General features: G+C 47.6%; 1 protein-coding gene across 1 annotated transcript in view; it reads left to right on the plus strand.

The window, feature by feature from the left end:
- Positions 1 to 1,187: 1,187 nt before the first annotated feature.
- LOC103798631 (histone-lysine N-methyltransferase EHMT1-like) overlaps positions 1,188 to 20,813 on the plus strand; it is a gene marked incomplete at both ends in the record, with an annotated part of 28,623 nt that continues 8,997 nt past the window's right edge. Inside the window, 3 exons of the mRNA XM_009070906.1 lie at positions 1,188 to 1,275; positions 11,372 to 11,925; positions 14,456 to 14,497. Of these exons, the coding sequence (XP_009069154.1) occupies positions 1,188 to 1,275; positions 11,372 to 11,925; positions 14,456 to 14,497 (684 nt within the window). The remainder of the gene's footprint in view (positions 1,276 to 11,371; positions 11,926 to 14,455; positions 14,498 to 20,813) is intronic.

Consider the following 20,813-nt stretch of genomic DNA (forward strand, 5'->3'; position numbering starts at 1 on the left):
TCACATGGAAACAAAGCCATCAGGCTGGCTGGTGACAACAATAGCAGCACCAGAGCCCATTTCCCCTGCAAGCTCCAGACAGAATCCCACATGGGATCAGGAGAGCCAGTGCTGCGAGCAGTTTGGGACCTGGTACGCCGAAGCTTCGTGCGTGCACCTTCTCTGTCTTGCCTTATGGGACATGGGCAGGTTGCTTTTTCCTTTATCACTCAGTGTGCTTTAAACCTGGTGATTTGCATGGCTGTAGGCACCATCTGCTCTCCGTGCTGGCCTACCACAGTTGGCTTGACCTAGGCTGATCGTGGTGAACCCTTCGCCGCCTCCCGCGTGCCGCAGCTCTGCAGGGCTGTCACCAACTTCAGACCAGCTCATCTGACCTGTGCCAAAGGACCCTTCTCTTCTGGGGGCTTTAAACACCTTTCCCCTTCTGTTTGTTTGGTGTTTTGCCTTGCCACTTCCAAATCAGAAAGAGAAAGAGAAGCTATTGAGGCTGCAGACCTGATCTAATGACGTGGCTCGAGGCATGTGAAAGGCAGAGATGAGCAGGTGTTCCCTTTTGGCATAAAAATGTACCAAAAAAGGGGGGGGGGAAGGAAAATTGCTTTCTATAGAATTAAAAATAGAGCTCATTAACTTTTATAAACATTGGTATTATGAATGAGGAGTTAGCTGAGTGATGGTTTGCATTTTGTAAGGACATTTGAACAAGCTACATAAAAATCCCAACTAAACTACCAAACCTCCTGGGCTGGAAATGTTGATAAATGATGTGTAATGAGAAGTCTGATAGATCTACCTCTCCCACCCAAAGCCTAAGAGATTTTGGGGAAGTAAGAGTCACCTGCTCCAGATGCTTTTCGTGCACCCATCCAGGCAGACTCAGCTGGATTCCCAAGGACGTTGCACTTGGAAGATCTGTCTGGCTGCATGTTAACCCGAGAGCTGGGAGGTCTCAGCTCAGAGCACCTCAGCTCCTGGGGTGGCTCAGGCTGTCAGCCAGGGCCAGCCCTGCTGTGTTTTATCTGTGACCTGTGCCTTGGTGGCAGCTTCCTGGCAACCTTATTTTGGAGAGGAAGGTTTGCCCGTGATGTAAACAGGATGTGTCCATGATTGTCTCTTCTTTTCAATGCAACCTGTGTGTGAACATTGAGCTAAACACTGAATTTCTATTTTCTTTCCCCTCTTAGCGAGCAGTGCTGAGTAAGGGAGAGCCAAGGAAAGACGCCTGCATGAAGACTGAGCTGCTGAAAGATATCACCAACAACAAAGAGGAAGGTGAGCACCTGCCTCTGTTGAGGGCCAGACCTTGCTTGTCAGGTCAGCATGTGATGGGGACAAAACTGGGAGCTTGGAGATGTGCTCTGTGCCCCCAGTGCCTCAGGTGTGCCCCCACAAACAGTGGGTCCCTTCTCCTGTGTCTATTCTTCTAGTCTATTATTATTCATCCCCAAGAGATGCAAATCTGCTTTTCTGTCCACCCCTCACCACTCCCAGAAGACCTGATAGGTAATTTTCACTTCTGCTTTGGTGTGGCTGTGAAGTGCCAAGGAGTTACTTTGAACCTCCTCTATGTGACAGGTTTTAGCTGAACTCTGATCCCTCCCCACCACGACCAAGCCCTTTTCCTTCCTCTAGGAAAGCTAACTTCGTGTTTTCTTGGGAGTTTCCCTGTTGCTGCAGAGCAGGCCCTGATGGCCTCAGGGTGGCTGGTGGGGTTAGACCCCCCACACCTCCTGTGGTTAGGGGGTACTTTGTGCCTCCTGTGTGGGTTCTGCTTTTACTGTGCAGGATGCAGCACGTGTTAATTTGACAAAGTCTTTCCTGCAGGGCTGTCTGTGAGTTCCATGCACACAAATCTGAGGGCTTAATAAATGTGTCAGTGGGATTAGGGAAAAGAAAAACCCACCACCCTTTATCTTTCTCCCCACTCCCTCCTTTCTTTCCTTGGCTTTATTATTCCTTGACTAGTTACTTCTCATAGCTCTGCAGGGATTTGTTGTATTTTTGTTCTCCTTTCCCTAACAGAGCATTAGAAAAGCACTGAACTGGCCCCATCAAAATCCCTGCTCTTATCTAGAAACAGAGTTTTGGACTTAGTTCAGTTGTGTGTGAGTACAGCATTGCTTTTTCTTTCTCTTCTGTCCAGCAGAATGTTTTGTCAAGCTGCTCTAGTTAGAAAGTAAAGCTCAGAACAGGCAAAATACTGAATGCTGTGTCAGATGTGGCCACAGTGCTTGGATATTAACTGGGAGCACGTGAGTCCTGTTGCCAGTGCCAGTGGAGTATGGGCCTCTGGTGTGGGCAGAACAGAGACAAAGTCTGAGGTGTCAGTGAGAGGTCGTGTTGCTCTGGGGGAGACTCTTTGATCCCTTGCCTTGCTTGACTCAGGGCTATAAGCCTAGTTTGTTTAGCTCTTGATGATCTTAAGGTGTCTAGAGTCTGTGGAGATAAAAAATCCAGGGAGATGGGAAGAGGGGCAATTCTGTGCCTCATATGTCTTGACTGATCTTGACTTAAAGCAAATACTCTGTGTCAGAAGGAAGCTGAGAAGCCTCCCTGGTGGGAACAGTCTTGAAGCTTTGCAAGGTGCTCAGATTCCAGCCACTCCAGCTTATTGTCTGGTTCTGTTGCCAGGCAAAGGAGTGTCCCTGTGAGCTGCAGAGTCTCCATTCTTCTGGAATGTTCTGAATGTATCCTTCCCTTCCCAAGCACACCATGTGTGTGACAGACAATGGTGTGTGTGGTTGCTGTGCTGTGTCCGTTGTTCCTCTCTGACCTTCGTTCCCAGCTGGGATCATTGGAGGATCATCATCAACAGAACATTGGTTCATGTCCCTCAAGCCTGCTAATAACTGTGTTTAGTGCTGGCAAAGAACTGACATTTCTCAATGTTGCTTGAACATGAAATCATTCCAACAGACTCACAAGATGGCATGGAATAGATTCTTTGAGCCCAGTTTCCTGGCTCAGGGATGGGCAGCAGTGTGTGGAGCTGGGATGCAAGGACTGAAAGTCTGATTTCTCTCTTCAAGTTTGCTTGAACAGTTGTTTCCTTTAGCAATCAGCCCTGTTGAATAGCTTCATCAATGCCATGACTGGTTGAGGCTGAGCTGCTGCAGCATTGATGTGTGTTTGATGGGAGCCACAGCCTGCAGTGTATGCCTGACCCTGCTCTGGATTGTGTTCCCTTTGGGAAAATCCCCTTGGATTTCCAGGTAACCTGTCAGCATTGAACCTGGGATCTAAAACTTGGAACTTGCAGCTCCAAAGGCTGATAAAAGGTGCAGTTTGGGCTAAAGGCTTAGCATGAATTGCTGTGTTTTCCCCCCTTTTCACTCCCCCTTGACTCAGAAAGGCTTCTGAGGGCAGTGTCAGATCCTCATTTGAACTGTGTTAGCACATTCCTTAGCTCCACTGCTGCCTCTTTGAATGGTCTTTGACCAGTTACACCTCAGTATACAAACCTGAGCTTTCCCTGAGTCCAAGATGAACCAGGAACGTCTGGTGGAATTTCAAGGCTGGAAGCCTTGCCTGAGATTTAGGGGAATGTCCCCCAAGTGAGGCCCATCAGCACTGCTGCAGCAGTGCCTGTGGCTGCTGTTTGTCTCCAGCACTGGTGAAGATCATCATGCTAGAGATCTCCACAAAGATTTCCTGTTTCATGGGAGGCTCATACTCTTGTGGGGCAGTAGCTGAGCTGCCCCAGTTTATAATCATAGAGTCACAGAATGGTTTCGGTTGGAAGGAACTTTAAAGTTCATCTTGTTCCATCCCCTGCCATGGGGAAGGACAACTTCCACTAGACCAGGTTGCTCCAAACCTCATCCAACCTGGCTCTGAGGGAGCAGCCTGGAGGTGGGAGGTCCTTGGGTGGGCAGTTGTGGTGTGTGTGCTTTGTTCCTAGAGCAGGAGGTGTTGCAGGAGTGCTCTGTGGCTCCCAGCTGGGCTCTGCTCTCCTGCCTTCATCCTGGTAAAGAGAAATCATTGAACTTTAAATGTAACATCTAACTGAAGGAACAACTCTGTGTGTTCCAGCACTTTAATTTCCAGTTCTGGGGGTGAATCCCAGGCAGTGGAAGTTGCTTACTAGGCTCAGTGTCCCTTTCTGAGTAAAATTGCCCAATACAGAGAGAAAAAAAAGCTGTGGCTGAGACCGTGTTGTTGTCCATGGGAAATGTTCCAGTTCAGTTCTACATGTGGGTGTGAGTTTAGGTTCCTGTGACAGGGCGAGGAAGAGGGCAGGGAGAAGGAAGATGAGTGGAAAAAAAGCTTTTATTAGGTCACATTGTCTTTAGTCTGACTCAGAGAGAAACTATGAAAAAGTGGTTTCTTTGCAAGAATCACAAGTGATTTCAGTTCTCATGTGCATTGCTCCTAACTCCATGTTGACTTTAAGGCAAACTGCTCCTTTTCTGATTCCCCAACACCAGGGGTGCAAAGTTCCACTAAAGCAGTGCATGAAGGAGCAGGAAAGGGAGTTGGGAATTAAGTTCTCCATTAGCCCCAGAGTTTTTGAGCCTTCACCTGAGGCAGCTGCTCTGTAGAGCCACAGTGCCAGAGTGTAGTGCTGGGTGAGACCTGCACAGTCACTGCTCTCAAATAAACTGCTTTGAGAGAATGTCAGGGGTTTAAATTCCTGGAGGAGCCTTTTTTCCCCCCTTTTCTCCTTCCTATTGCAGGTAGGAAGCTGCTGTGAGCCAGGGAAGTGCTGCTTTCCACTGAGCAGCTGCAGCCTCTGCATTCCCAGGTGCAGGATGGCAACTTTGAAGGAGGAAAGGACTAATCTCCTCCCCTCAGGTACTTGGCACTGGGATCCCCTGCTGAGACTGACAGCAGGAGACCAGGCAGAGCACAGTGATGCTGAGGTGTTCAGGTGTTCATCCAGCTGTGCACCCAGGTGTTTGGCACCTCTGCTGCAGGGAGGCTGTGCCCATGGCAGATGGGATCCTGCAGCACTTGGAGCCTGGCAGTCCTGGAGCAGGAGCATCCCTTGGTCACAGCTGGGTGTGGGGCCTTGTGGCTATGGAGCTGTAGCTTAGCCTGGGATGGCAATTCCTGTTTTCCTTTGACCAGAACAGGTGTTCTGGTTGGGAAAAACAAAAACTTGAGTTACCACATCCTTTGGAGCAGCACAACTCCTGACATGAGCTGGTTCTCCATGGGGAGCTCTTCATTTGGTGTGCAGGTCAGACCCTGGGTTGACAAGGCCATGGTGCTCCTCACAGGAGGTTGGTGCTGTGCAGGAGCTCAGTTTCTGACAAACAATGCTGTTCCAACCTCTTCATGGATTTTAGTGCTGCCTGGAAAGGGAATGGGAGAAGGGAGGTGATCTTTCCCCAGAGAAAGAGGTGGTTCTGCCTGTGGTGTCTCACACCTGTTGGAGGCTGGAGGAGGACGTGGTCTCAGCCCTCTCTCTCTGGCATCCCTTTGATGTCACCTGGGCTTCTCTCTGCTTTGCTGTTCTCTTTCTTTATGCCTTTGAGGAGGAAGAGGGGAGGGAACTGTAGTAACACAGAGATTGCAGGTGCATTTCTCACTTTTAGAAGTTTATCCAGCAGGACAGTTGGGTATTGAATAAATGACTGTGCTATCTCTGGAGTTCTAAAGGTGATCTGCAAAGTGCTTAAGGTAAAACATCTGTGAAAGATGTGTGTATATAAATCTGTTTGCAGTTCTTGTGCTGCACTTCCAGATCCTCAGCTTTTCCTGGAAGCTCTGTCTTTGCTCAGTTCATTTAAGTTAAGTTCATTTAAGCTCTGTCTTTGCTTAGATGTTTCTCTTGCAGCAGTTGAAGCCTCATGGCTCTGCCCTGGGGGCTCTGGAAATGCTTGGAAAATCCTATGGGCAGTGAGTGTCTCACCTTTACCAGTGCTCAGCACCAGAAAAATGTGTCAAAGTTCCAGTTGAGATAATAGTGTATTTCCTTGTAGAATAATTTTTTTCTTTCTTTTGTTCCCTTTCATTCCTTTTCCCCCTCAGTCCTACTGGGATTGCACTTTGGCCTGGACTATAAGGGCTCCTAACACAGCATATTTTTCTTACTGTCTTATTTTCTTTCTTGTCTCACTGAGCAGTGAAATGTGAACTTTGATAATCTATTTAGGCCTTTATTTTTTTCCAGAGCATTGTCAAAGTAGTGCAGAGTTTTGAGCTGATATCTGGCACCTCTAGATGGGAAGTCCTGGTGGGTGCTCGTCCCCTTGGGTTCCTGGTGAGGTGATTCAGTCCCTTCTGGTTGTGGCTGGGATGGCTGTGAGGACAGTAACACATCTGTTAGACAGGCTCTGCCCACAGATAAGTTTTGGCAGGCTGGACCAAGCTCTGGCAAGCTCCAGGGCAGGACTGGAGCCAGGTCTGGCTCTGCTGGAAGGGCTGGAAGCCCAGCAGGCAAAGACAGTGGAGAGGAACTGGTGATCTGTGCTGGGAGAGCAGAGGTGGTTTCATCTTGCCTAATTTTGGGCATTTTTAAAAGTTATTCTAATTCTGAACTATTGCAGCTCATTTCTGCTCAGACATGGTAGCAGGCAGGTTAGACATGGTCCAGGCAGGGATTGGTTTATCCCAAGGTGTCTGGAGTCAGCCTGTGCTGCCTTGGCACTGCTGGCTTCTCTCTGTCCCTTGCAGTGATGAGTTAGGGACACTCTGGAGCCTGAGATACCTGTTAGACACCTAAAATTAGCTGAGATGGTCTCATCCTCTCTGACTTAGCTTCTCCTCAACTTTCATCAAATTCTGTTCTCTTCATGGGAATTTTAATTCAGTTTTGAACAGCTGTGACATTGAGAAGAAAACTTGGAGCTGATCCTGCTGCAGAGGATCTGCTTGAACCTGGGCAGGGCTGGGAGCTCTGCAGTGCTCTCAGTGAGTCGTTTGTTCAGAGAGAAGGGATTTAAATGTATTTAAAATGTGTTACTGATTATTCCTTGCAACCTGGAGTCGCAGGGATAATGTATCTATCCAACTTCCTGAGTCTTAAATTCTTTGTGTTACTTCTCTGTGCTCAGTTCCTAAAGGTTACGTTTTTAATGAAGTCTGTGGCAACTTGGTATGACCTTCAGCTACCTCCTACCAGGGAGAATGGGCAGTAGAACAGGAAATCAATCTTTTGGGCAAGTTACCTGTTCCTGATTTTTAAATAATGCCAAATGCTTGGATGGGGCTGCAGGCAGAGCTGTGCTCCTTGTGACAAGCTTTTCCTGCTGCTTATGGCACAGGGGGTGCATAGAGAAGCTCTGAAAAGACTGGGATGCTTCTAGGAAATGAGGTTACACTTCATGGACATAGGCTAGAACTTCCTGCCTTTCATCTCTTTTTAATTAAAGAGAGATTGGTTGTGGATTAAAGAGCAGGGAGAGAGTTGGAGAGGAAACTGAATGTGGAGGAAAACTAGTTTTGGCCTACTTAGAAGAGATGAATGCTGTCAAGTCATAAAGTTTTAGAGAAACACCAACTTTAGTTTTGTGATTCACTAGCAGCACAAGAGTGGAAAAGCTGCTGAGCAGCATTTTCAAGAGAACTCATTGCCAAGAGATGTATTCGAAATGAATTTTTTAGCAGGTTTTCAGTGAAACTTTTTTTTTTTTTAGGAATGAAAAAGGGGAGATGAAAAGGTCATGTCAGGAACAAGTGTTTCTTTAGGTGCTGCTGAAGAGCTTTTGTAAGCTGTTTTATTCAGTATTGTCACTGTGAGGCTCCTGCTGGCTCTGGTTTGTGTTCCCATCCCTCTCTACAGGCCAGAGTTCAGCAAAGGTGTAAGTATGTGTTGAATTGTCCCTGTTCAGCAGTGCTTGGACATGTGCACTTGGTGTACCTGAGACTTGCTGAATGCAGTTGGACTGTCAGACTTGCAGACGTGTCCTGTGGCACGAGGATGGAGCACATGGAGTATCTGGTTAGAGGCAGAGGAGCTGTCACTTAGCCTGGGATGGCAAGTCTTGTTTTCTTGTTACCAGAGCAGGTGTTTTGGTTGGGAAAACCAAAAACTTGAGCTAGCACATCTTATGAAATGACACAGCTCCTGACATGAGCTGGTTCTCTATGAGAGCTGATTTGGTGTGCAGGTCAGACCCTGGGATGACAAGGCCATGGTGCTCCTCACAGGAGGTTGGTGCTGTGCAGGAGCTCAGTTCTGGCAAACAATGCTATCCCAACCTATTCATGGACTTGCTTTAGTGCTGCCTGGAAAGGGAATGGGAGAAGGGAGGTGATCTTTCCCAGAGGAAGCAGCAGTCAGGACAGCCCTGAATGCAGTGTCTCAGACTGGTTGGAGGCTGGAGGAGAACGTGGTCTTTTCCTGGCTGACTCTTGCCAGCCAGTGAGCCCTGATGACAATTCCCACAACAATTTTGCCTTGTGGATGTGTGTCCATTAGCCCCCAAATCCTGACCCCCCACAGTGCATTCTGCTCACTCCATGCAGTGATGTCAGTGCTGGTGTCCAGGGCTGGATCTGGGCCCTAGGACCTGGCTTTGCCCTGCAACCTGAGCAGTCACGGACAGCAGGGAGAGTGGGTGCCAAATCCTCTTCAATCCAAACCAAACTGCTGTCAAGTTCTCCAGCTCTGTACAACTATTTCATATCTTTGTCAGATCTCTAGTCATACCCATTTGCAAGGCTGAGGTCTGTTTAGAGGAGATTGGTGCCACTTCCACACTCAATCAGATTGCATTTTACACACTTAATAAGAGTGTGGTTGGGGGAGAAACTCTATGTGGGACTTTAATTTTAGCTTCATGGATTTTTCATGAAGTCCATGATGCTTTCTGGAGTTACTCTTTTCCCCCGGGCAGTGCTCTAATTTGCCTTGTTTTGGTTGCCTTCATGGCAGATAGAGCAATTCTTGCCCTCTGCTCATTCAGTTTATCTAATCGTCAGCCACTTAAGTTATTTGCTTGCTCTGGTGGGAGTATGCAGTATTTAAATCAACAAATATTGAAGGCTTTATTCAGCTAGGTGCCTAGTGCTGAGCTCTAGAAACCTCCAGCTGTGGTTAGAGAGCTCATTTTTTTGTTGTTTCTTTTTCCTGGCACTGAGTTTGCTCCAATAATTTCTTAAATGGCCACAGCACAGTCTGCAAAAGACACCAAGCACAGAAAGAGAAGCAAGGATTGAAAGAATAAGGGCAGAGGTGTTGGCCCAGAACCTTTCAAACAGTTAAATAAAGCAGTGAAAAAGATAACACTTGCTTCTCCTGGAGTTGTTCCTATCAAAAACAAACCCATGTGCATCTTCCTGTACACAGAAGGCTCTGAGTGGTGTGAGAGGCAGCAGGTGGTGGTGATGGCTTGGAATCCTGCTTGGAGAGCCCTCAGTTACTGCTTCTGAAGGTGATGTTTCTGCCTCTGCCCCCAGTGTGTGCTCGAAGGAGCATCTTTTGGAGGTTTTGGAGCCCTTCCTGGAGGCTGAGAGCCAGCAGAGCCCATGAGGGAGGCAATCCCAGGCTGGGTTGCCTGGGACTGGGGAGGAATGGATTGCTTAGTGCAGGTGTTTCGTGGGGAAAAATGGCCAGAGTTGAACCCCAGAATGGTGGTTCTGCACACCTTAGACTTAGAGCAGGGTTTTTGACAGGTCAGAAGAGACAATTTTAAGTCCTAATGAGGAGCTGTGAGGGCTCAGCCTGGAGGAAAGCAGGCTCAGGGGGGACCTTCTCACGCTCTACTACTCCCTGACAAGAGGTGCAGACAGGAGGGATCAGGCTTTGCTCCCAGGGAACAAGGGACAGGACAAGAGGAAATGGCCTCAAGCTGCACTGGGGGAGATTCAGGTTGGACATCGGTAAGAATTTCTTCACTGAAAGGGTTGTCAGGCATTGGAATGTGCTGCACAGGGAGGTGATGGAGTCACCATCCCTGAGGTGTTCAGGAAATGACTGGATGTGGCACTCAGTGCTCTGGTCTGTTTGACAAGGTGGTGATGGGTCACAGGTTGGACTTGATGATCTTGGAGGACTTTTCCAACCTTAATGACCCTATGGTTCTGAATGTTGTTTTCCTTGAGTGTTTGGGCTTCAAGAGCAGCATGAAATGAGATGCTGTTGCCCAGTGAGCTGGTCTGGCCTGCAGAGTTGTCCTCTGTTGTGACTCCAGGCTCTTCTGATGCTCTGGGTGAAAATTGCTTTGATGGGATCTGGTGGTGAATCAATCCTACATGCTCTGACAGCCCATGCAGAGCTTTCACTGCTGCTTCCTGTGCTGCTTTTTCTAACTGTCTGACCTCTGGAAGGAAAACAAGACAAGGAATCCCTAACAGCAGGTTGATTTAATCATTTTACTCCTCCTGCCAGTGAATTGTTCCCACTCCTGGGAACTGTCTGGGGAGCTGCTGGTTTGTCATGTCAGAAACCTTTCTGCAAATACATGGCATTCATAGTTGGGTTTTTTCAGCTTGGGTCTGAAATCTCTGATGGGACAAATTCAGTACATGGCATTCATAGTTGGGTTTTTTTCAGCTTGAGTCTGAAATCTCTGATGGGACAAATTCATTGATGGGGGAGCAGGGAAATGTTTGGGAGGGAAGGAGAAGAAACACGTTCCATGGGCATTGCTGGTTTAGCTGTGTAGTAGCTTCTAGTCAGGCTGCAAATATCTTGCTGCACTTGAATCATACAATTATTCTAGTCTAGAGTTGTATTTAACAAGCTTCACCCCTGTGTTTCCTCTGGTTGTTACCTCTGAAATGACACCATGAAGCCTGTGCTGCTTCATCCCAGCAAAAGAGCAGCTCTCCCTTGGACAACAGGAGAGCTGGGATTGCCAGGGAGTTTTCTTGTGATGCTTCCTGTAGCAGCAGGTCCCTGGTGTAGACATTTGTGTCTGTGCCACAACAGCTCACCTGTACAGCCCTTCCAGCAAGCTTTTCCTCTGTCAGTCTGGCATTGTCTGGCTTTGCCCGACATCCTGATGGAAGATTGGGCAATGTTTTGTTTGCCAGGCGAGGTATTGACATATGGTCCAATAAATGTGGTGATTGGAAAGCCTAAAGATAATATTTACCTTGAAAAATTCATAGTTGGGAATAAACGGCCACATCTGCAGCTGAGGCAAGTGAGAATGAGTGCCCTGCTGTCACCTGAGCCACCCACCCAAGTTGTCACCACCTGGGGATCCAGGCAAGCTGGGTGGGTAGGTGAGTGAGCAACTTAACAGTGTTGTGGGTTAGTTGAGGAGGTGGTGTTTGGTCACAGGTTGGACTCAGTGATCTTGGAGGTCTTTTCCAACCTTAATGATTGTGTGATTCATATCAAGCAAGTTTCTGGAGAGAGGTTTTGCCCTTCATTAGCCACTGTAAGCAGCTGTAGCTTCTCCTTGGGAGTTTTGATACTGCTCGTGACCCTTTTCTCCTCTCTTCCTCCCTCTCCTCCCTCTTCCTCCAGGGTTTAATGCCATGGCTGCAGATGAAAGTGCTACAGAAAAGCAAGTGGGGGAACCAAAACTGGCAGTAGACGGTGAAACCAACGGTTCCTGTGAGCACAGCGAGGCTGGAGGGCACCCAAACCCAGCCAAAACCACTCAGGACAACCCGAAAGTGAGCCAGCAGGACTCTAGTGCTAAATTAAATAGGATAGCAGAAAATGGCATTTCTGAGAGGGATGCTGAGACTGGGAAGCAAAACCATCTGAAAGCCAATGACTTCACACAGACTTCTGTCACAGGGAGCAATGGATATATCCTAACCAAGCAGATGGCACAGGAGCAGCCTCTAAGGACTACCAGCACCTTTGCTTCTCTCACCGGCCATGCTGCAAAAACCCTGCCTGGAGGAGCAGGCAAGGGCAGGACTGTGGGCTCCTTTGCCCAGCTGCAGCCAGTGCCAGCCAAGCTCGGGGAGGGCAGTAAGGACATGGATGCTAAAAAAGCCCCTGCTGCTAACACTGAAGTCAAGGTCCACAGAGCACGGAAGACAATGCCTAAACCCACCCCCAGCCTGGTAATGTATATGCCCAGCACAGTGGGATTACTCTTGGCTTGCCTTGGGGGTGTGAGGGATACCTGACTGTGGAATTTGGAGGTGGATCACTGTGTGCATTGATTTTGATGTATATTTTTAAAATATATATCTTTATTTTGTCTCTTCCTACAGAGGTGGTAAACTAGAGTCACATAGGCACCATCAACTCCCTTCCCCTGTGTGCTTCTAAATATATAACTGATCAATTGCCTTCTCCAACAGATCTATGGGAGACACTAAATGGCCTTTCTCTCCTGGCTCTATTGCTCATCAGCCATCTGCTGACATCCAGAGCTGCCTGTGAAACAAATTAGATTTCTTCTAAGGTCGACCCAAAGGAAATTAAGCATAGCATGTAAACTTGAGGATTCTCCTAAGCTTGGAAGTTGTCAAGAAGCTGATCTGTTAGGCAGCTTGATTGCATTGCTGTAGGAATCATTGTGGGGGTAAACCAGATGATGTTTTCTCTCTTGTGTTGCCTGCAGTAATGCATTCACTCCATAATCCTCAGGGGTGGATTTACCCTCACTCAGTGAAACAGAGCTCTGCTTCTCTTTTGGGAGGCAGAAGGAGATGTCATTTGGTGCATTCACGTTAGAGAGGGGTGAAGAGAAACGGGACTTTTCTTTGTCATGGGCCAAGTTTGGTTCCTTTGGTTAGTTTTTGGATTCTTTGCCAGACGTAGGGAATAAATCCTGGAACAGGCAGATCTTCACTATGAGCACTTGGTCTTCATCCCTGGGATGCTTTATATTTAACTACAGTGAGCTGGATCTTATTATGCTGTGTCTAATGATGAAGGGAGAGCATCCTTTAGGTCAAGGGCAGGATTGTCAGCCCTGCTTGGCAATGTGAGTGACTCCCAGAAATACACGGAAGCTGCTGCAGCTCCATAGAGGTCGATGCAGTGGATGGCTGGAAGGATCTAGCAAGTGCTGAGTGATCCTCAGCTGTCCCCCACGTGCTGCAGCACAGCAGTAGTGTGCTGTGAAGGGCTCAGAGCTGTGAGCTGTGGTCTGGAGCAGGGGAAGAGAGAGAGAAAAGGAGGAGGGGTGGCACTCAGCCAGCCCCAGATGGGGAGAGGTGCCCTTGGTGAGGCACCACCTGTGCCTCTGGAAGCAGATGGGAGTCCAAAGAGCACATCAAGATTACAAAGCGTGGGCACCCAGCCTTGGGAGCAGGGCAGAAACCACACCTGCCTGCCAGGATTTCCCAGCCAGGCCCCCAAACCACTCGTTTCCCCTCTGTCTTCCCCTGATTGCCTGTGAATTCTCTGCTCTCACCCCTCTGCTGTGTGTCCTGGGGGAGCTCAGGTGCCATGGTGCAGCCCGATGAAGATCCCCCAGCAAGGCTGTCTCTCACCCAAGGCAGGCTTTGCAGCCCAAACTGCCTCACAGCTTTCCTCCAGCAGCTTGTTGTGCACTGAAATTAGACCAGGCAAACCCCCAGACCCTCGTGGAATTTGACAGGGAGAGATCCCTTAGGGCTGAGCAATTGAAAGAGGCAATTCCCTTCTAAAGGATGACTGCTGGGTTAGTAGGGAATGTTTTCCTCATTCATATTTTATGATACATCAAAAGAATATTTTGATACAACCCTTTGGGCTTCAAGGTTTGTTGTAGGAAGAAACATGAGGCGTTTGGGTGCTCTTGCAGCACCAGGACAACTCACTGGGATGGTGCTGGTGATCCTTATTTGCTCACCAGAGAAAACCAGCTTCAAACCCCAAAGCCTGCACTTGTTGGGCTGCTCTAGAAAGTACAGAGCCTGTCCTCAGCTCCTCTGGCCATTTGCCTCGGGCTTAAAATAGGGAGAGAAGCAACGTTCCCAGGAAGGGTGGTAAGAGGCTGTTCCCATGTTCTCCTCTCAAGCCTCTGCAGCTGAATGTGAACCCAAGATTTGATCTCAGTTCTGCAGGACAATAAAACATCTGTTGTGTTCAGCCTTCCTGATAATTACTACCTAATCTTTCCCCATTATTCTTCGAATTTACATGCTATTTTCTTCTGAGCAGCAGAGTCCTTGCTGGTTGTCATTTTTCTGTCCTGATTCTTTTTTTGTTGAGCTGCTTGGAGGAGAATCCTCAGCCCAGCAGTGTAGGAGCTTTTCCTGCACCAGCCTCCACCTTTACACCTTTTCCCCTTTGAAAGCATCATGAAAGCAGGTGCTGCAGCCCAGGAAATAAACTGTGGAAATCATCTAGAAGCTGATGTTACAGGACGCAGTAGTTTGCTAATGTTTTATAGAGCATTGTTGTTTTCTTGGTAAGACTGTTCCTGCAGACCTGTGCTGCCTGTTGAAGGAGGGGAGGAGGGGATTTTGTTGCCTGCAGAGTGCAAACATTTGTTCCCCTTGGCTCCTGCAGAAACCCACTGGGGCCAAAAAATTACTTTCTGCAATCCAATAGCTGTCAGGGGACCTTGGTAGCCTTTTCCTGCATGTGTGAATTGGTCTCTGAAAGGAAGAAAATAGTTTTCTCACCAATTTAACCAGCTTTTTCTCTGTTTAGGAGTTGCTTCCTGAATTGGGATCGAAGCTGAATCTGAAACAGGTGACAATTTTAATTGATGTTGTCGCATGTTAAGGTGGTTTTTGAGCAGAGACCTCAGAAGAGTTGTTGACAGCATCAGTTCTACTCCCCTTCTGACTAGAGCAGTAATACAAGCCTTGCACCTTTTGGAAGAATCTATCTTTCCTTCCTAATCCATTTACAACCCTGTTAAGAACCCAAAAGTTTCCAGGGGCAGGCAGCAGACTGAAAGGCAAGTGTGTGTTTGTGTCTGTGTGTGTGTGAGAGTGTGTGTGTGTGTGTGTCTCCTGTGCTTGGAGAAGGTCCCTCCTGCTTGGAAACTCCAGTTTCTGAGCTTGACATCAAAGACATAAGGGATAAAGGGTGATAAAGGTAATGAAAGCATCCCAGAGTTACCTTTGGAGATAGGAGTAGATGGCTGCATTGGGAATCCCATGTTATGTTTCCATTCATTGCTCGGTGACCACAAGGCTGGAGTTTGAGGTGTGTGTCTCTGGGGATATTTGCTTATGCTGTGTAGAGGACTGAGACAGGAGAACTGAAATGTCAGAAGGAATAGTGCAAAAATCTGCTAAATTAGTATCTTGACCTGATGCAGTGTGAGCACAAAATGCTGTGTACCAGTTTAACTGCTGGAGGCAAAGCCTGGGCAAGGAGAAGGAGCTTGGAGCAGGAGACACATTGCTTAGGTTGGTGTTTCTACCAATATTCATCAAACTATACCTTTAAGCATCATTGCCACTAAATGCCTGATCGCAGAGCTGGTGAGTTGCCTTCTTTCTGTGTGCACACAGGTGCTGCTGTGATGTGTTCTGTTCCCTGTCAGTGCCCAGTGGCACTGCAGTGCTGAGCTGATGTGGGCTGAGGGTGGCTCTGCAGGATTTCCTGGCCTAAGAACACCTTGTTTTCATCTCTGGGGGCCAGACAGGTGCAGGTGTCTGGGATTGCTCAGCAAGCTCAGACCCTCCAATGTGCAGGAAACTTAAACCAAAAGGGCCAGGCCTGGTGGAGATGGTGATGGGAATGTTGTTTCCTTGGAGGAGGATGAATGAAAAGTCCAGGGTGTAGTGAAACAGAGCTCTGTCTGATGGCAAGTGCCCTGTCAGCTTGGCTAACCTAGAAGGCCTGTCAAGGACTCGCTCCAGAGGGGTATCTGGGTGTGCACAGGTAGAATGAGCGTGCCAAGTCCATATGTGTGAGCTTGACCAGAGCCGAATATCATTGAACCATAGAATGTTGTGAGCTGGAAGGACCCACAAGACTCATCAGTCCCTGCACAGGACACCCCAACAATGCACCCTGTGCCTGAGAGCATTGGCCAAACACTCCTGGAGCTCTGTCAGCCTTGGGGCTGTGCCCACTGCCCTGGGGAGCTGTTCAGTGCCCAAACACCTCTGGGGGAAGGACCTTTTCCTGATATCCAACTTAACCCTCCTCTGACACAGTTCTAGCTGTTCCCTGGGTGCTGTCACTGCTCACCCAGAGCAGAGCTCAGAGCTGCCCCTGCACTGCCCTTGTTACACATCATGATGAGGTCTCCCCTCAGCTTCCCCTTCTCCAAGCTGAAAAGCCAAGTGTCCTCAGCCACTCCTCATATGGCCCCTCCAGGCCCTTCACCATCTTCCTCCATGGTGGTGGGTAAGGCTTATGAGCTCCTTCAGGAGTGGCAAGGCCAAAGGCTGTGCCATTGGTTCCTGTGGATGGAGGCAGGGAGGGAGGGTGCAGTACAGTGCAGTACACTGAATTTTGCACTGACTGTTGAGCTGGCCCTGCTGAGCAGCCACAGTGGTGGGGGGGTCTGTCCCAGCTGCTGAACACAGCAACTAACCGTCCTGGGCTCCAGCAGACCTGTCCTGTCTTTGTTACCACGTCTGGTTTGGGCTCCCCTGTTTCATTTTGACTGATGTGTGACACTCCCTTCCCCTGGAGTGGCTCAGTCTAGGAGGGGGCAGGGATGAGAGTCCACACCCCTGAGTGCTGCTGGTTCAGAAACCCACTGAAGGCAGGTTTGTAGCTTGGTTTAAGCTCAGTCTGGCAGCCTAAAGCACTATGATTTTATGCAGATATGTGACTGCACTTAAATCAGTGCAGTTGTAATCAAGTCACCCTGGAATCTCTTCTAATGGGCACATATATGAGCAACTTCTCTGGGCCTCTACACTTAGCAGATAAAAGGTGCATCACTCTTGCAGCTTGTCTGGTCTAGCTAAAACCCAAAGCCATGCAGGTTTGTTTGCTGCTCCAAGGTGAGGCTCAAGCAGTGTTCAGGATCCTGAAATTCAGCAGTGAAAAACACAATCCTGCAGCAGCCAAGGGAGAGCAGCACCACTACAGCTCCTTCAGGCACTGTCATCTGCTTGTGATCAATTTTTTATAGCAGACTGATATTTCTTGCTTAAATACCATTCACCAGTTGTTAGAGGCAGATCCCCCTGGGAGCTGCTGCTTTGTGCTCTTCAAAGGCAATGCCTTGGTACAAATCTCCTTCCCTCACTGCCTGATGGCTGGAGAGAAGAGAGCTGCTCCGACAGCTGCTGTGTTGCCTGGTGGCAGTGGTGGTTAGTTCAGTCCTCCTGGCTAGTTGGCTTTGGTTTCAAGCTTGTACTGTGCCAGAGATGAAAGTCCTTCAAAGAAGAGAAAGAAGGCAACGTGTACATCTAAGGCTGAGGTGGCTTGAGGCGTTGAGAGTGAGCAGCACTCCTTCTGCACTGCTCTTCAGAGCTGCTCTGCTCCCAGGCAGGAGCAGCAGGACCTGTGTCCTTCCACCCACACTGGCATGGAGTTCTGCTCTGGTTTCTCTCCCAGTTTGCTGCCTTTGGTAAGCCCCAAAGTAGTGGGTAAGCCCTCTTAGCTGCTGGGCTGTGGGAAGAATGCCATGTGCTGTCTGTTGAGCCAGCATGGGGGTTAGTTACTGAGGTTTGTTTGTTCTGTAGTTTTGCTTTCAGGAAGAAAAAAAAAGGAGGATATTCTGTGTTTTGCCAATTTTAGTAACTTCTCCCTCTGCTGTAGGGGTTCTGTGCCAATAATAGAGACGTGGCTGATCCCATTAAAATGTGGAAAGCACTCGAGTTTCATTTTTGTAAGCACATCAAATATTGTGTTTGTGCCCTAATCTAAGCAGTTTTCTTGACTGTGATTCTCACTATGGTGTCAGACACAGTGGTGATCCCATTTTTGCTGTCTCCAGACACAAGCATTGCTAGGAATGTTGGGATAGCTGTCCAGCTCTTCACTATTCCTTGCAAGGCCCAACAGGAAATAGTGACTTTACAGCCTTTGCATAGAGGGATCTGATACCACGTGAGAAGCTGCAAGAAATGAAGATGTTAGCAGTGCAGTTTCTTTCTCTCTCATTTTTGGGCTTTTTCTTGGCCTCCAGTGACCCATAAATGTGGTGGTTAAGGGCAACATGTGAACACAGGGAGCTCAAACTGCATCCTGGAGTTTCCTTTGCATGGGATTCTCCTCACTGTACTTCTGTAAAACCAGAGATACAAGCTGTGCTTGGCTGATAGATGTAATGGGAGTGTAGCCCACAGAGGTGGCTTAGAGCTGGGTCCTGCCAGGGCTGGGGCACAGGGTGGCAGGGCTGGACGTGGCTGTTCTGCAGGAGAAACCTTTGTCTGAGGTTATCCTTGGGCAGCCTTTCCCTGGCAGGGAACAGAATAAACTTTCATCCACTAAACACTTTTTCAAGGAGTAAAATTTCATAAGAACAGCAAAGATGTAACTGTTTTATGTAACTGTTCGAACTGTTTTAGTGAGAATGAGGAAAAGTGGTGAGAAAACTGACTGTAAGTGCTTACAAACCTGTGCTGATCCTTTGTCTTGCAATCCTTAGGTGTCACATTTTATTTATAGTATTTTATTTTTGGAATATGAAAATATAATACTATAAAATTATACTAGGAAAATGCAGTATTATATATTGTTATAATATTACATACTAATTTAGATATTATACATTGTGAACAATATGAAATTATACCTATACGAGATAAATATTTTGTACTATTTTCTTTAATATCTATATATTTTTCTATGTCTACACACATATGTGAGGGATAGCAGTTTCACTGTTGGCCTGCTCAGCTTCCCATGCCATCAGGCTCCCTGAGAGATCTGTGGGAGAGATACCACCTCTCTGTGGGAATTCTTGCTCCTTACCATTGCTGCACATGCTTCCAAGTGATAATCCTGATCTCACAGGACTTGATTTGATTTACAAAACTGTTTTACCAGTATTGCCATGAAAAAGTCACATTTAGCAGCCTAGTGAAGATTTAACTTTCTTTTCCTGTTGTAATTACAGAAGGAGATAAAAACTCCAAGCTAATAGCATCCTACTTTTTCATTGGAGAAATGGAATTTTATTGTTCCAAGAAAAAACTCCAAGCTAATAGCATCCTAATTTTTCGTTGGAGAAATGGAATTTTATTGTTCCAAACAGTCTGACATGGCCTAAATGTGAATTCCTGGTGTTTGGGAGTAACAACACCTTTGGTCAGAGACCAGTGGCAGGAACCTGCAGCCCTTGTATATGTGCACTTGTTGCAGGCAGCTGTGTGTCAGATCTGCCTCTCCCAAGCTCATTCTTCATACTGGAAATCATTATATGTTCCAGGGGACTTGGGAATTCTCAGCATGATCCTGTAGCCAATAGTTGCCATTAATCTTTCCATCTATAAACTAACGACTTTTAAGAGGTATAAATAGTATTGTTGAGACTATTCTTGGCATGCTGTGCCCAGCACTCCTGACTTACATTTTTTAAGGGGTAGAACAACTGGGAGCAGACTCAGGAGTGATCCAGTGTCCAGAAAATGAGCCTATGGGCACTTAATTTGCTCATTCTATTCAACTTATCGAAGAAAAATTTAAAAAAAGGAGAAAGTTGGTCCCAGTCCATAAGTATCTCATGGGAGTGAGAGTTTCTGATGAGACAGAGCTTTTTCATTTAGTTGAAAAAGCATAATGCATTTAATTATTTGACAGTGAGAGCAATTAAGCATTGGAACAACATATCAAAGGATATGGTAGATTTGTCTTCTTTGAAATCATTAATCTAAGACTAGATGCCCTTTTAGAAAAGCTGTGGCAATTCAGCCAGAAGTTATGGGCTTGATGCAGGAATCATTGGCACTTTGATGGCCTCTTTATGCAGGTCATTTCTGATTATCATTCCAGCTTTGCTGGCTGTGCCTGAGCCCTCACCCTGTGCCAGCTCTGTGCACGTGGCAGAGCTGTAATTAGGAGAATCAGTCTCTTCCCCATTTGTTCACAAGGTCACATTACTTGAAAGCAGTGTCTGAGAGTGCCTCTCTGAACCTGGGCTTGACATAGTGGTTTTATTGCTTCCTGCTTTTTATTCTGTCCTTGCTCTCGCCTGGATTCCTCTTTCTGTTTGGGTGTTGCAGCTGTTGCTTCCCAAGTCCCATAAGAAGTGTTTTCCTGCAAGGGAAGCAGCACTAAAAGCTTAAAATCAGAGAATCCTGGAAAGGTTTGGGTTGGAAGAGACCTTAAAGTACATCTTGTTCCAAGCCCCTGCCATGGGCAGGGACACCTTCCACCAGCCCAGGTTGTTCCAGCCCTCATCCAGCCTGGCCTGGAACACTCCCAGGGATGGAGCAGCCACAGCTTCTCTGAGCAACCTGTGCCAGTGCCTCAGCACCCTCACAGGGAAGAATTCCTTCCCAATATCCCATCTATCCCTGCTCTCTGGCAGTGTGAACCCATTCCTCTTGTCCTGTCACTCCAGGCCTTTGTCCATAGTCTCTCTCCATCTTTCCTGTAGTCTCCTTCAGGCACTGGAAAGCCTCTGTTAGGTCACCCTGGAGCCTTCTCTTCTCCAGGCTGTACAATCCCAATTCTCTCGGCCTTTCCTTGTACTCTGCTAACTGTGTTCTTGGTTTGTCAAACCTCCTGTGCCAGCTCTGCTAACTGTGCTCTTGGTTTGTCAAACCTCCTGTGCCAGCTGAGTGGGCAGGTGCACAGAGAGGTGTGGATGCAGCTGGGTCATCTGTGAAGTAGATCAGAGGGAAATCCAGTGTAAAATGTCACAGCAGAGGCAGCATTCACCCCACTTGCTATTAAAACTCTGGTGGCAGCATTGTGGGAGAGAAGGACAAGCAGTGACTGTGTTTCATGTGCCTCATTTCTTGCTTTTTCTCACCAGACCACGTTGCTTGGCTGTAATAAGAAAGTCTTTCAGTGGAGTGGGTGAAGAAGCCTTGCACTGACCCTGACCTTCCTTTGCCACATTTGATACAAAAGGCACAGGGGTAAAAGCACCACTAAACTCAAGCCATGACTGGTGAAAGAATAAATACAGATGGAA

This window comes from Acanthisitta chloris, unplaced genomic scaffold (assembly GCF_000695815.1).
Source record: "Acanthisitta chloris isolate BGI_N310 unplaced genomic scaffold, ASM69581v1 scaffold8363, whole genome shotgun sequence".
Lineage (NCBI taxonomy): Eukaryota > Metazoa > Chordata > Aves > Passeriformes > Acanthisittidae > Acanthisitta > Acanthisitta chloris.